The sequence below is a fragment of the Bubalus bubalis genome, chromosome 18, assembly GCF_019923935.1.
Source record: "Bubalus bubalis isolate 160015118507 breed Murrah chromosome 18, NDDB_SH_1, whole genome shotgun sequence".
NCBI classification, from domain to species: Eukaryota; Metazoa; Chordata; class Mammalia; order Artiodactyla; family Bovidae; genus Bubalus; species Bubalus bubalis.
The window spans coordinates 2,496,382-2,509,880 of NC_059174.1; the positions used below are offsets into that span (position 1 = coordinate 2,496,382).

Below are 13,499 nucleotides of genomic sequence, written 5' to 3' on the forward strand. Positions count from 1 at the left end.
CTATTTGTCACCACCACTGTGTAATCATAAGGTATCTGATTTAGGTCATACCTGAATGGCCGAGTCGTTTTTGGTATTATCTTCAACTTAAGCCTGAACTTTGCAATAAGGAGCTTATGATCTGAGCCACAGTCAGCTCCAGGTCTTGTTTTTGCTGACTGTACAGAGCTTCTCCATCTTTGGCGACAAATAATATAATCAATCTGATCTCGGTATCGACCATCTGGTGATGTCCATGTGTAGAGTCGTCTCTTGTGTTGTTGGAAAAGGGTGTTTGCTATGACCAGCCTGTTCTGGTAACAAAACTCTATTAGCCTTCGCCCTGCTTCATTCTGTACCCCGAGGCCAAATTTTCCTGTTATTCTGGGTATCTCCTGACTTCCTACTTTTGCATTCCAATCCCCTATGATGAAAAGGACATCTATTTTTGGTGTTATTTCCAAGAGGTGTTGTAGGTCTTCATAGAACCGGTAAACTTCAGGTTCTGGAGCATAGGGAGTTGGGGCATAGACTTGGATTACTGTGAGGTTGAATGGTTTGCCCTGGAAACGAACTGAAATCATTCTGTCATTTTTCAGATTGCACCCGATCACTGCATTTCGGACTCTTTTGTTAACTATGATAGCTACTCCATTTCTTCTAAGAGACTGTTGCCCACAGTAATAGATATAATGGTCATCTGAATTCAATTCGCCCATTCCCGTCCATTTTAGTTCACTGATTCCTAAGATATCGATGTTTATTCTTTCCATCTCCTGCTTCACCACATCCAATTTACCTGGATTCATAGATCTAACATTCCAGGTTCCTATGCAGTATTCTTCTTTACAGCATCGGAGTTTGCTTTCTTCACCAGTCACGACCACATGTGAACGTCGTTTCCACTTTCGCTTAGTTGATTCATTCTTACCGGAAGTATTAGTAACTGACCTCTGCTCTTCCCCAGTGGCATGTTGGCCACCTTCTGATCTGGGGGGCTCATGTTCCGGGGACATACCAGGCCTTCCCTGTCTCCTGAGAAACCTGTATGAAGGTCAAGAGGAAACACAACCACACATGGAACAACTGACAGGTTACAATTGGTAAAAAGAGTAAAACAAGGCTGTATATTGTCATCCTGCTAATACAACTCATATGCAGAGTACATCATATGAAATTCCAGACTGGATAAATCACAACCTGCAATCAAGACTGCCAGGAGAAATATCAACAACTTCAGATATACATATACCAGTCTAATGGCAGAAAGTGAACAGGAACTAAAGAATCTCTTGATGAGGGTGAAAGAGGATATGAAATAGCTGACTTGAACTCAACATTAAAATAACTAAAATTATGGCATCCAGTCCTACCACTTCATGGCAAATAGAAGAAAAAAAAGTGAAAGCTATGATAGATTTTATTTTCTTGGGTTTCAAGATCAATGTGGATGGTGACTGCAGCCATGAAATTTAAAGATACTTGCTTTCTGGGAAGAAAACTATAAGCCTAGATAGCATATTAAAAAGCAGAAACATCCCTTTGCCAACAAAGGCCCATGTAGTCAAGCTACGGTATTTTCAGTAGTCATGTACAGATATGAGAGCTGGACCATAAGGAAAGCTGAGTAGCAAAGAATTCATGGCTTTCGAATTGCAGTGCTGGAAAAGACTCTTAAGAGTACCTTGGACAGCAAGGAGATCAAAGTCATCAATCCTAAAGGAAATCCATCCTGAAAATTCATTGGAAGGACTGATGCTGAAGCTCTAATTCTTTGGCCACCTGAGGTGAACAGCTGACACGTTTGAAATGACCCTGATGTTGGGAAAATGAAAGACACAAAAAAGGAGAAGCAGCAGGGGTGCGTAAAGCAGAAGAAGAGATGTTTAGAGAGCATCACAGACTCAATGGACATGAATTTCAGCTAAGTCTGGAAAACAGTGGACGACAGAGGAGCCTGGCGTGGGACAGGACACTGGGTTGCAATGAGTCGAACATGAACACGACTTGGCTACTGAACAACATAACTATTCTAGGTAAACTTCTCAGTAAAGAGAGAAGAATTAAACAAAAGAGGGAGAATTTTTATGATTATAGAATACCATTCCCCAAATAATTCACTTCTTCCTTCTTGCCCAAGAAAATACTTCCCCACCCCTCCACTGATGCTGAGCTTGGATATATGACTTACTTCAATGGTCAATGACATTAACTGATGTGACAGGAAAAGAAGCTTTAAATGCATTTGCACTGTTCCACCTGCCCTTGAATATCTCTTCAGCCACAAGAATATGCCTCAGGAAGCTGCAGGTCCCAGATGGCTGACAGACACATGCTGCATGTCTCAACCCAACCAGCAATTAGGAGACAAGCCTAGATTAGCTGAACCCTCAATATCTAGAAACACAGGTTTAACAAATAAAATGCTTGGTGGTAGACCACTATGTTTTGGGATGGTCTGTAGCATTCCTGTAGCAACAGCTAACACATTTACAACCCACGAGTGAAAACACTAATTTCTAAGGGGCTAGGTTACTTTTTCTCATCTAGAGATGAAGTAGCACTGCTAGAGAGAATCCTTTAGTAAATTCTATTTCCCAAAGACAGTTGCCATCAATTTCCCAACTCCCATGTTCTTCCAGAACCTGACACTACCCCTATGAAAGTAAGAGTATATGTCACCCCTGCTCCCCGAAACTGATGGGACTTTGTGGCTGCCACAATTCACAGGGTTCAGTGGGAAGGGCACTACATGATTTCTAAGACTTGCTAAGAAAAATAACAGAGCTTTCAGGTGATTCTCTTCTCAATAATGAACCTCTAAAACCCCTGTTACCACAGAAAACGTGTCTGCCTTGAGGCCACAATGCTGGAGAACACACAACAATACCGAGAGAGAGATACCTAAGGTGTCTGTTCCAGATCCCAAGTCTTGAGTCTTCCTAACCCAAGCACCAGACATGGAAGTAAATAAACTTTCAAGATACTCCTAGACCCAGCCATTAAGGACAACTGCAAAAGGGGCTCTGCACAAGAAACATTTAGCTAAGTCCAGCTATGCCAGAACTATAAGAAATTGTAATAGAACATGGTCTTAAGCTGCTAATTCTTGGGGTGATTCCTTATACTGCTATAGAAAAAAAAACAAAACAAACATACGTGCACTTTGAGGCTTAATGCAGAGTACAAGAATACTGGCTTAGAAAGCTGCTTTCAATCTCCTTGCCCTGGGCAGAATCTAGAGACCTAAGATGGTTCATGAAGAACAAGTGGAATCTTTCACTTGGAAATGATGGAATGAACACATTCTTTATTCTCCACTGTCTACCAAAACCCTACCAAATAGTGGTAATAAATTTACAGAGGTAGAACTACACAAGGGTAAGAACAGGTGTAACAGGAGAATGATGTCAATTAAAATTTTTTTGAAGGTGGAAAGCAAACAGACAAGTCAGCAGGTGACTGAGGTGTGTGCTCTGCTCTCTGAAGCTGCAGCCATGTGGAATGGCCAATAAACAAGCCATATCCTACAAAGGCTGTGGAAACTGAGATACCAGGAACCTCTGAAGGTGGAGGAAAGGAGTGGGGCTAACACCAACTGAATGTTCATATCAGGAGCACCCTGGTCCCCGATTCCCTTCTCTACCTCGTACCACAGGCTACTGACCCCAATCAACCAACAGAACCCGTTCCTCTTTGTAGAAATGAAAACCACAGAAGTCCTAGACTCAAAGGGCAGGGCTGATGGCACAAGTTTCATTCTCAAAACAGACAAATTAAATGAAAATGTATCTCCTCACTCTTCGTGACACAGCAAGTCTCAAGTCGGTGTATTTCCTGTGTGTCTGCCTGGCTGGGTAGTAAGACAGAGTGCTACCCAACCTGTACTGGACTTCTCCGAACCAGTAAGAAATACACGTGTATTATGCTGCTGACTTTCAGAGAAGTTTCATCTGGCACAGTATATAACTCTGCAATGTGTATGTTGAATGTAATAAGAATATATTACTTTTGAATATAAAATATGTGTGAGAGTGTGAATATTTATGGGAAAAAAAATGATTTTCCTCATTTATATTTGTTTCTTTGATAGACATGGGGCTGCCCTCTTCTGACAAATGACAGAAACAGCAGGCTTTCCGGATACTCATGTGGTATTTAAAATCACCATACATTTGCTTTTAAAAGGAAAAAAAAAATTTGTGTCAACTATATTTATAAATATTAATAAATCCATAAAATTTAATTTGATCAGAAAATTTAATGATTTCTCATCAATAGTTATTCACCAGCCTTTATCACTGTCAAGTCAATGGTAAAGTTATAATACATCTTCCTCAGATATCCAATGTAATACATGAGAAATAATACAAACCAAGAAAGATTTCCAATATTTAACACTGCATTCCTAGTGGCATAGTAAACTCTTTCTGTGTATTTTTTAGGACACTGAAAGCATTAGAGGCTCACCATCAGTGTTCTACTTCCCTCTGCTGGACAACTCAATAGTTCCCAGGGTGATTCCTGGCAGCAAAATACATTCTTAATTCACATCATCAAGATTTAATGGGTCCCAAAAATGATTATATGGGAAAAGACTGTCTTTGTAATGGAGAATACTGACAGATAGCGCCTAAGCAGTCTAACTCATCAGCACCAATGTCAGGTGGTAATGATGTGATATGCTGAGGACAATCATCATCAACGCAGTATTAATGCTCCAAAGTGATTAACATGAAGCTAACCATGAGGATATAATGGTCATATGAGCTATATTCACCCATTCCAGTCCATTTTAGTTCGCTGATTCCTACAATGTCAACGTTCACTCTTGCCATCTCTTGTTTGACCACTTCCAATTTGCCTTGATTCCTGGACCTAACGGAGAAGGCAATGGCACCCCATTCCAGTACTGTTGCCTGGAAAATCCCAAGTATGGAGGAGCCTGGTAGACTGCAGTCCATGGGGTCGCACAGAGTCAGACACGACTGAAGCGACACAGCAGCAGCAGGGGCAGCTGGACCTAACATTCCAGGTTCCTATGCAATATTGCTCTTTACAGCTTCAGACCTTGCTTCTATCACCAGTCACATCCACCAGTGGGTACTGTTTTTGCTTTAGATCCATCCCTTCATTCTTTCTGGAGTTATTTCTCCACTGACCTCCAGTAGCATATTGGGCATCTACCGACCTGGGGAGTTCCTCTTTCAGTATCCTATCATTTTGCCTTTTCATACTGTTCATGGGGTTCTCAAGGCAAGAATACTCAAGTGGTTTGCTATTCCCTTCTCCAGTGGACCACATTCTGTCAGACCTCTCCAGCATGACCCACCCGTCTTGGGTGGCCCCACACGGCATGGCTTAGTTTCACTGAGTTAAACAAGGCTGTGGTCCGTGTGATTAGAGTGACTAGTTTTCTGTGATTATGGTTTGTGTGTCTGCCCTTCTCGCAACACCTACTGCAAAATGGCTGTCTGGGGAGGCCTTACAAATAGCTGTGAAAAGAAGAGAAGCAAAAAGCAAAGGAGAAAAGGAAAGATATAAGCATCTGAATGCAGAGTTCCAAAGAATAGCAAGGAGAGATAAGAAAGCCTTCCTCAGCGGTCAGTGCAAAGAAATAGAGGAAAACAACAGAATGGGAAAGACTAGAGATCTCTTCAAGAAAATTAGAGATACCAAGGGAACATTTCATGCAAAGATGGGCTTGATAAAGGACAGAAATGGTAAGGACCTAACAGAAGCAGATGCTATTAAGAAGAGGTGGTAAGAATACACAGAAGAACTGTACAAAAAAGATCTTTACGACCCAGATAATCAAGATGGTGTGATCACTCACCTAGAGCCAGACATCCTGGAATGTGAAGTGAAGTGGACTTTAGAAAGCATCACTATGAACAAAGCTAGTGGAGGTGATGGAATTCCAGTTGAGCTATTTCAAATCCTGGAAGATGATGCTGTGAAAGTGCTGCACTCAATATGCCAGCAAATTTGGAAAACTCAGCAGTGGCCACAGGACTGGAAAAGGTCAGTTTTCATTCCAATCCCAAAGAAAGGCAATGCCAAAGAATGCTCAAACTACCTCACAACTGCACTCCTCTCACACGCTAGTAAAGTAATGCTCAAAATTCTCCAAGCCAGGCTTCAGCAATATGTGAACCGTGAACTTCCTGATGTTCAAGCTGGTTTTAGAAAAGGCACAGGAACCAGAGATCAAATTGCCAACATCCGCTGGATCATGGAAAAAGGAAGAGAGTTCCGGAAAAACATCTATTTCTGCTTTATTAACTATGCCAAAGCCTTTGACTGTGTGGATCACAATCAACTGTGGAAAATTCTGAAAGAGATGGGATTACCAGACCACCTGACCTGCCTCTTGAGAAACCTATATGCAGGTCAGGAAACAACAGTTAGAACCGGACATGGAACAACAGACTGGTTCCAAATAGGAAGAGGAGTACATCAAGGCTGTACTTGTATGCAGAGTACATCATGAGAAAGGCTGGGCTGGAAGAAGCACAAGCTGGAATCAAGACTGCCAGGAGAAATATCAATAACCTCAGATATGCAGATGACACCACCCTTATGGCAGAAAGTGAAGAGGAACTAAAAAGCCTCTTGATGAAAGTGAAAGAGGAGAGTGAAAAAGTTGGCTTAAAGCTCAACATTCAGAAAACAAAGATTATGGCATCTGGTCCCATCACTTCATGGGAAACAGACAGGGAAACAGTGGAAACAGTGTCAGACTTTATTTTTCTGGGCTCCAAAATCACTATAGATGGTGACTGCAGCCATGAAATTAAAAGACACTTACTCCTTGGAAGGAAAGTTATGACCAACCTAGATAGCATATTTAAAAGCAGAGACATTACTTTGCCCACAAAGGTTCAACTAGTCAAGGCTATGATTTTTCCTGTGGTCATGTATAGGTGTGAGAGTTGGATTGTGAAGAAGGCTGAGCGCCGAAGAATTGATGCTTTTGAACTGTGGTGTTGGAGAAGACTCTTGAGAGTGCCTTGGACTGCAAGGAGATACAACCAGTCCATTCTGAAAGAGATCAGCCCTGGGATTTCTTTGGAAGGAATGATGCTAAAGCTGAAACTCCAGTACTTTGGCCACCTCATGCGAAGGGTTTACTCATTGGAAAAGACTCTGATGCTGGGAGGGATTGGGGGCAGGAGGAGAAGGGGACGACAGAGGATGAGATGGCTGGATGGCATCACTGACTTGATGGACATGGGTCTGAGTGAACTCTGGGAGTTGGTGATGGACAGGGAGGCCTGGCATGCTGCAATTCATGGGGTTGCAAAGAGTCGGACACGACTGAGCGACTGATCTGATCTGATGATATAAAGGAGTCTCTTATCCGTTTCTTGCTGACAAACATTAACTGACAGTTATCTGCCAGTTAAAAGTATGATCATATAACATCAGATGAGATTCGAAGTTTAAGTGTTTGCAAGAGTAAGTTCCAATGACACAGCTGCTGGACAGGGAAACAGTTTACATTAAGGAGTTTGTGTTAGAACATAAATCAACACACTGCTTCCTTCATTGAAAAACATCTTACTACAAAAAAAACAAAAAGAAAAAACCCCATTATTATTATCAAGGTAGTAAAACCTATGAATTATGTAAAGCTAATGCATTAAATTTAAAAGACTATATTTGATAAACTGAAAGCTGATCATAAAAGTGGGTGTTATCATACATGTTGAGGTACAATGGTTATGAAGAAAGTGACGTAAGAATGATGAAATACAGAATAAACTTATTTCTTCCAAAAGAGAAATGATAACCATATGGTCCCCAATTTAAAGATCTCAATTACGCAGTAAAACATGCTAATCTACCTGCTTGGTTTGGAGGGGTCTTTTGGGTGTTTTTTTTTTTTTTTTTTGGCCAAGACACCCAGCTTGCAGGATTTCAGTTCCCACAACCAGGAACTGAACCCAAGCCCTCAGCAGTGAAAGCATGGATTCCTACGATCTGAAGAATAAGGGCATTCCCAGTTTGGTATTCGTGATCATCTTAGTATTTTCACACATGGAACTGAGTCAACATCTTTTTCAAAAGCAAATAAATTATAAGAGTAGGAGTGAAAGTTTAAAGCCTGAAGAACAGTTCCTATAAGTTAACACATTTCATAGAATGTTCTGAGTTGTATTTTCCATAAAAAAAAATTCACACATAGGAAATCCCTTTTTCCCATTGAAATACAACTTAAATTTAATTATAACTTGATGGGATAAATGACTGGAACTGACTACTGATAAAGCATGGAAGATGACTTCTGAAAATACAGTTATTACTAATCATTTCACGACAGACCTAAATCAAATCACTATGCCAGCAGGAACTTTATCCGTTATCTAGCTGTATCTTCAGATCTGCTGTTTTCATATTATAATTTTAAATAAATGGGGAAGAGGAAATTCTAGGCATGTGGCTCTCATCCAGAACAGCTAAGAGTATTAAGACTATACTGCTTTTCTAAGCTAGTAACAAACCTATGAATCGCTTGAAAAAATAATATTGAGATAATAGTAATAGAATCAAACTTCTCTAGAAATGTGGCATGGTTAGCTGTCATGAGCTGGGTAATTTCATCTGCTAACAAGTGGGAGGACTATTCCAAGTGTTCTGGGGAAGGGGTGAAGATGTCCAGGAGCTAGGCCATGGCCCACTTTCTGGTCTTCTGATAGTGCGTTGGAACTGTCATGGTGCCTCTGGGTGTGTCACTTAGCTTGCTGCTTGAGGATCAAGGTCCAGTGGAAGTTAACTTGTCTGCCATCTTGAACCCATTTGATTCTAATTGGTTTATGTGGTATCCTTGGTCTATGTCTCTTAGTACTTTTAATTGTCACCTGACTCAAAGGTTTGGGGGGGGGGGGGTGGTCATGGATTATACATGAAAAAGTTGGGGACTTTCCTGATAGCTCAGTGGGTAAAGAATCCGCCTGCAATGCAGAAGACCCTGGTTCTATTCCTGGGTTGGGAAGATCTGCTGGAGAAGGGATAGGCTACCCACTATATTATTCTTGGGCTTCCCTTGTGGCTCAGCTGATAAAGAATCTGCTGCAATGTGGGAGACCAGGGTTCTATCCCTGGGTTGGGAAGATCCCCTGGAGAAGGAAAAGGCTACCCACTCCAGTATTTTGGCCTGGAGAATTCCATGGGCTGTGTAGTCCATGGGGTCTCAAAGAGTCAGACACAACGGAGCAACTTTCACTTTTCACATACGCCAATTTTAAGGAAAGTAATAAAGGGAGAAATTGCCAAAGTCACAATGCATGGCAATAAGTAGGTGGAACCCATATAATGCTGAACTCTTACATTTTCTTGTTTCTATTTAGTCATCCACTTCATACTACCTCCAAACTACATTACCACATGTTAAAGGACCATTCTCATGTTCCCTGATAATTAATGGAGCCACTGTTGAGTTCTAATAGAAAAGAACCTTGAGTTCTAATAGAATTCTTCCAAACTATTTAGATGTGTTGGTACGAGGACAAATGTCTAACCCCATTTAAAAAGATGTTCCATTTAGGTGGTTAAGAATCCACCTTGCAACGCAAGGTTTGACTCCTGGTCTAGGAAGATACCACATCCCACAAAGCAACTAAGCCTTATCTCCCAAACAAAAGAAGCCACCCCAATGAGGAACCCGTGCACCTCAACCAGAAAGGAGCTCCTGCTTGCCTCAACTAGAGAAAGCTCAGGTGCAGCAATGAAGACCCAGTGCAGCCAATAAATAAATAATAAATATTATTAAAAGAAAGATGTTCCTTTTCAAAAGAACCAGGTTGAAGTTTGTAAACGTCATCCTACCTGACTTTTTCACCAGCAATATCCAACACCTTGGTGACTTTAACTTCTTCTGGTTCTTTAGGTTTCTCTTGTTCTTCTGCTTTGACCACTTTACTTGAAGCCATCTCTTTATTCTCCTCTCCTGTCTATGAAAAGTGTATTAAGTTTGATACAAAAAGAAAACTAAAAGTTCCACTCAAACATGTTGTTCCTGGCAATTCTTAACATTTGTTTCATCTCTAAACACTTGAATTCTCACTGAAAATTGATTTGATTAGAAAATCTTATGTTTCCTCCCATAGGGAATATTTTGCTTTTCACTTGGTAGGGTTAATATTAAAAGGCCACTAGTTTGATCTCTGTTGTTAAGCCTCAAATCTGAGTTTGCAAATTTAAAATATCTATCTGGGGAATTTCTGAAAAACATTCATCGCGTTCAACTATTAACTTACTTTAACTTGTGTACTCGGAGGCACTTCTGATTTTGGTTCTAGGTCACTGACGGAGCTGGCCAACATTTCCTCCACCTCCTCTTCCCTGGCATCCTCTGACTCGGCACCTTTTTCCTGCTCTGCAGCTACATCTTCCTTCTCACTAATACTCCCTCCAGATTCCCTGTTGGCATCCTCCTCGTCCTTGTGTTGCGGTGAGAGGCCACTGTGTTTTCTCTTCCTAATCACCATCACAAGAAAAAACAAAATAAACAGGCAAAATATTTTCAGTTATCCCTTCCTGAATTCCAAACATAATGTTGTAAACCTCAGAAGACTTTAAATCAGGGACTATTGATTAACACACAGGATACAGTGAGTGTGAGAGGTAAGCTAAGATTCTGTGGAAGGAAAAAAGAACCCAACTCCTACAGTTAGCATTTTCCCAAAACACTGAGAACCAAAATATATGCTGTTCTACTTCTGAGTTAGTACTAGCTATTCTCACCAAGAAATCACTTCACAGAATCAGTATGTTCAAGAAGAGAGCTCTAAGAACATACATACGCCAGATATTTTTGACTTTTGAGACTGATTGATGAGAGAGACTAACGAGAGCCTCAGATTTATCCACACCATCTCTTCCTAGGGTTCTCACTGGGTGAGAAGTGGGGAGCCTTGTTTCTTGAATATTTTCTGAAGACAGCAAAAATGGAATACAGAAAAACTCAAGGATAAAAGCATTGAACCCAAGATTAAATTGCTTAACACTATTCTGACTTCAAATCAATCACCTAATATTCAAAATTCTTTTTCTACAATCTACTTTTTCATGTCCAGGAAGACTTATACTGAAAGATTCCCTTATCTGACTTAAATAACTTGAGAAATTTCATAATTTCACAAAGCAACAAAGGCTAGGGATGGGGTACATATTTTTTCTAGTAATTGAGTTTTCCCTTTCTTCCCCCCCTCCCTTTTTTTTCTATTTGGCACATCACACAGCTTCTAGGATCTTAGTTCCCTAACCAGGGATTGAACCCAGGCCATGGCACGGCAAGCAGAGTCTTAACCACTAGACAGCCAGAGAATTTCTAAGTTTTTCATTTTAAATCAAGCACACTTATTACATATAAATTTTTTTAAAAATTAAAGCTCAAACATTTTTAAAGCTTTCCAGAGAGTAAGAATTAAATCCTAAAATGTCTCCAAATATTTCCCTCAATGAGAAAAGGGTAGAAGTTCTAGCAGCAAGAAATCTGTCATCAGACCAATGCCAGCAATCTGGATGGCTGTGTCAACAGCCCCTGACTTCAGGGCCTTGAGGGCAGCATCACCTGGCCAGAACGCTCTCAGCCTTTCTTTTTGTCCCTTTGGTTTTCTGTGTCTCCTCTTCAGCACCCATTTCACCTTCCTTCACTAATTCATTTACAGCATCTTCATGACATTCTCCACCTGAAATCACATAAGGTGGTCAGACAGACAGAAATAAAATTTTGATATCAAGATGACACATTTTCATTCAGAAAAAAAGTCTAGTGCTTTCCTCTGTTCTTCACCAGACTCAAGTATAATTTTCTGAGGGTTGTCCTCCCAGTTTCTGAAGACAGGGTAAGTTCACCTTTCCAGGCCTCCAGGGCAGTCCATAATTCCGTCCTTAACTCATCCCACTTATATTTAACGTTTGCAATTTCTGCTATGCTCCACATATATCTGCATGTCTTTAGAAGCATATGCTGAAAGAATGAACAGAAATTCCAAAACTACTTCTGTAATTTTCAAAGAAGAAATTGATGTTTCTACCTCATCTTGGACATCTTCCAAACTAAACAAAACATACCTTGTCTTATCAATAAAAGAGGCTTAGAAAAAGGCTTAAAGACTTCAAGGTAGACATAGCAGAAAAAGCAAATATATCGATTTCCCACCTTCGGACAGTGACACTCAGGGTCCCCAACAAAAGTGCTCCTTGGATGCCCAGTCTGACCACATTCTGTGGGTAGCTGTCAACAGATCCTGTACACACAGATTCAACCAGATTTATTCTTTTTTACTTCACATAAGCTTTTACTGCAAGTATAACATACCAAAAAGCACACGAGCTAAAGTACAGGTCAATGAAATTAAGCAAACTGAACACTCCTGTGTAACTAGACCCATCTGAGAAGCAGAACATGAGCGGCTTGCAGAAGCCCCTGGGGCCCTACTGCAATCACTAGCATCAAGCCACATGCCCCCGAGAACCGCCATTCTTAAGTCTAACATCACAGATTAGTTTTGTTTTTGAACTTTAGGAAGAAGTTTATAATATGTACTCTTGCATACATCATCTTTTACTCAACATTCCATTTGTAAGTCACCCAGTTCCTTGCATTTAATTGTAGTGTGTTTATTCTCATCCCTAAATAGTTTTACTGTAGACTAAACCACTATTTATCCATTTCTCTGTTGATAGCCATTTGGTTTGGGGCCGTTATAAACAGTGCTATTTTTAATAACCCTGCACTTCCAATTAGCTTTTAAATATTCACTCACAATGAACTAAGACCACTACACACTTGAGGAGAGCCTCTACTATCAAAGGCAAGACTGAGAACAAACAAAGGAATTTAGAGGAAACAAAACTAGGAAAAAGAAAAAAAAAACCTTTATAATTAATCTCCTCAGAGAGGCATTCACAAAATAAAGATGACTAAAAATTTTTCAGAAAATGAAAAAAATAATGAGGAAATTCCTGGACTTCTCTGGTGGCACAGTGGATAAGAAGGCACCTCGAATGCAGGAGACGTGAGTTCGATCCCTGATCTGGGGAGACTTCACATGTCGTGGGTTAACTAAGCCCTTGTGTAACAACTACTGCACCTGAGCCCGAGAGCGGCAACTGCTGAAGCGGGTGCAGACCTGCCGGCCAAGGTCAGAGGACGCCCAAGTGAAAGCAGAGGAGACCCAGGGCAACCAGAGACACACACACTCACTGCTGGAAAAAAGCAAGCAAAACTGATGAGAGCGAGCCAGCCCTTAGAAAATCTGGCAAACAAGCATTGGAGGCTGACAGAATAGTCAACACAAGGGTTCTAAAACTGAAGCAAGTCATGTTGACTTTCCAAGTGTCAATGAAAGTCTCTTGAGGTATCTGAACACACAAATGTAATTTTGCTTCCTCCTAAACGCGGAGTAAAATGACTTACAACAAACCGACAGGGGTGGGTACCTCGCTGTACCGTGTTACTTTATACTAATGGAGTCTAAAAAGGCACAACTGTAAGGAAAAACAGAAAA

The 13,499-nt window shown here is 40.7% G+C and overlaps 1 protein-coding gene across 2 annotated transcripts in view; it reads right to left on the reverse strand.

Moving 5' to 3' along the window:
* Window positions 1–13,499, reverse strand: part of LOC102393839 (craniofacial development protein 2) — a 41,311-nt gene that overhangs the window by 14,688 nt on the left and 13,124 nt on the right. For both annotated transcript variants that reach the window (XM_006063342.4, XM_006063343.3), the window contains exons 2-5: window positions 11,558–11,675; window positions 10,242–10,461; window positions 9,811–9,935; window positions 52–1,023 (exon numbers count right to left, since the gene is read on the reverse strand). In XM_006063342.4, coding sequence (XP_006063404.1) covers window positions 52–1,023; window positions 9,811–9,935; window positions 10,242–10,461; window positions 11,558–11,675 — 1,435 coding nt within the window. The remainder of the gene's footprint in view (window positions 1–51; window positions 1,024–9,810; window positions 9,936–10,241; window positions 10,462–11,557; window positions 11,676–13,499) is intronic.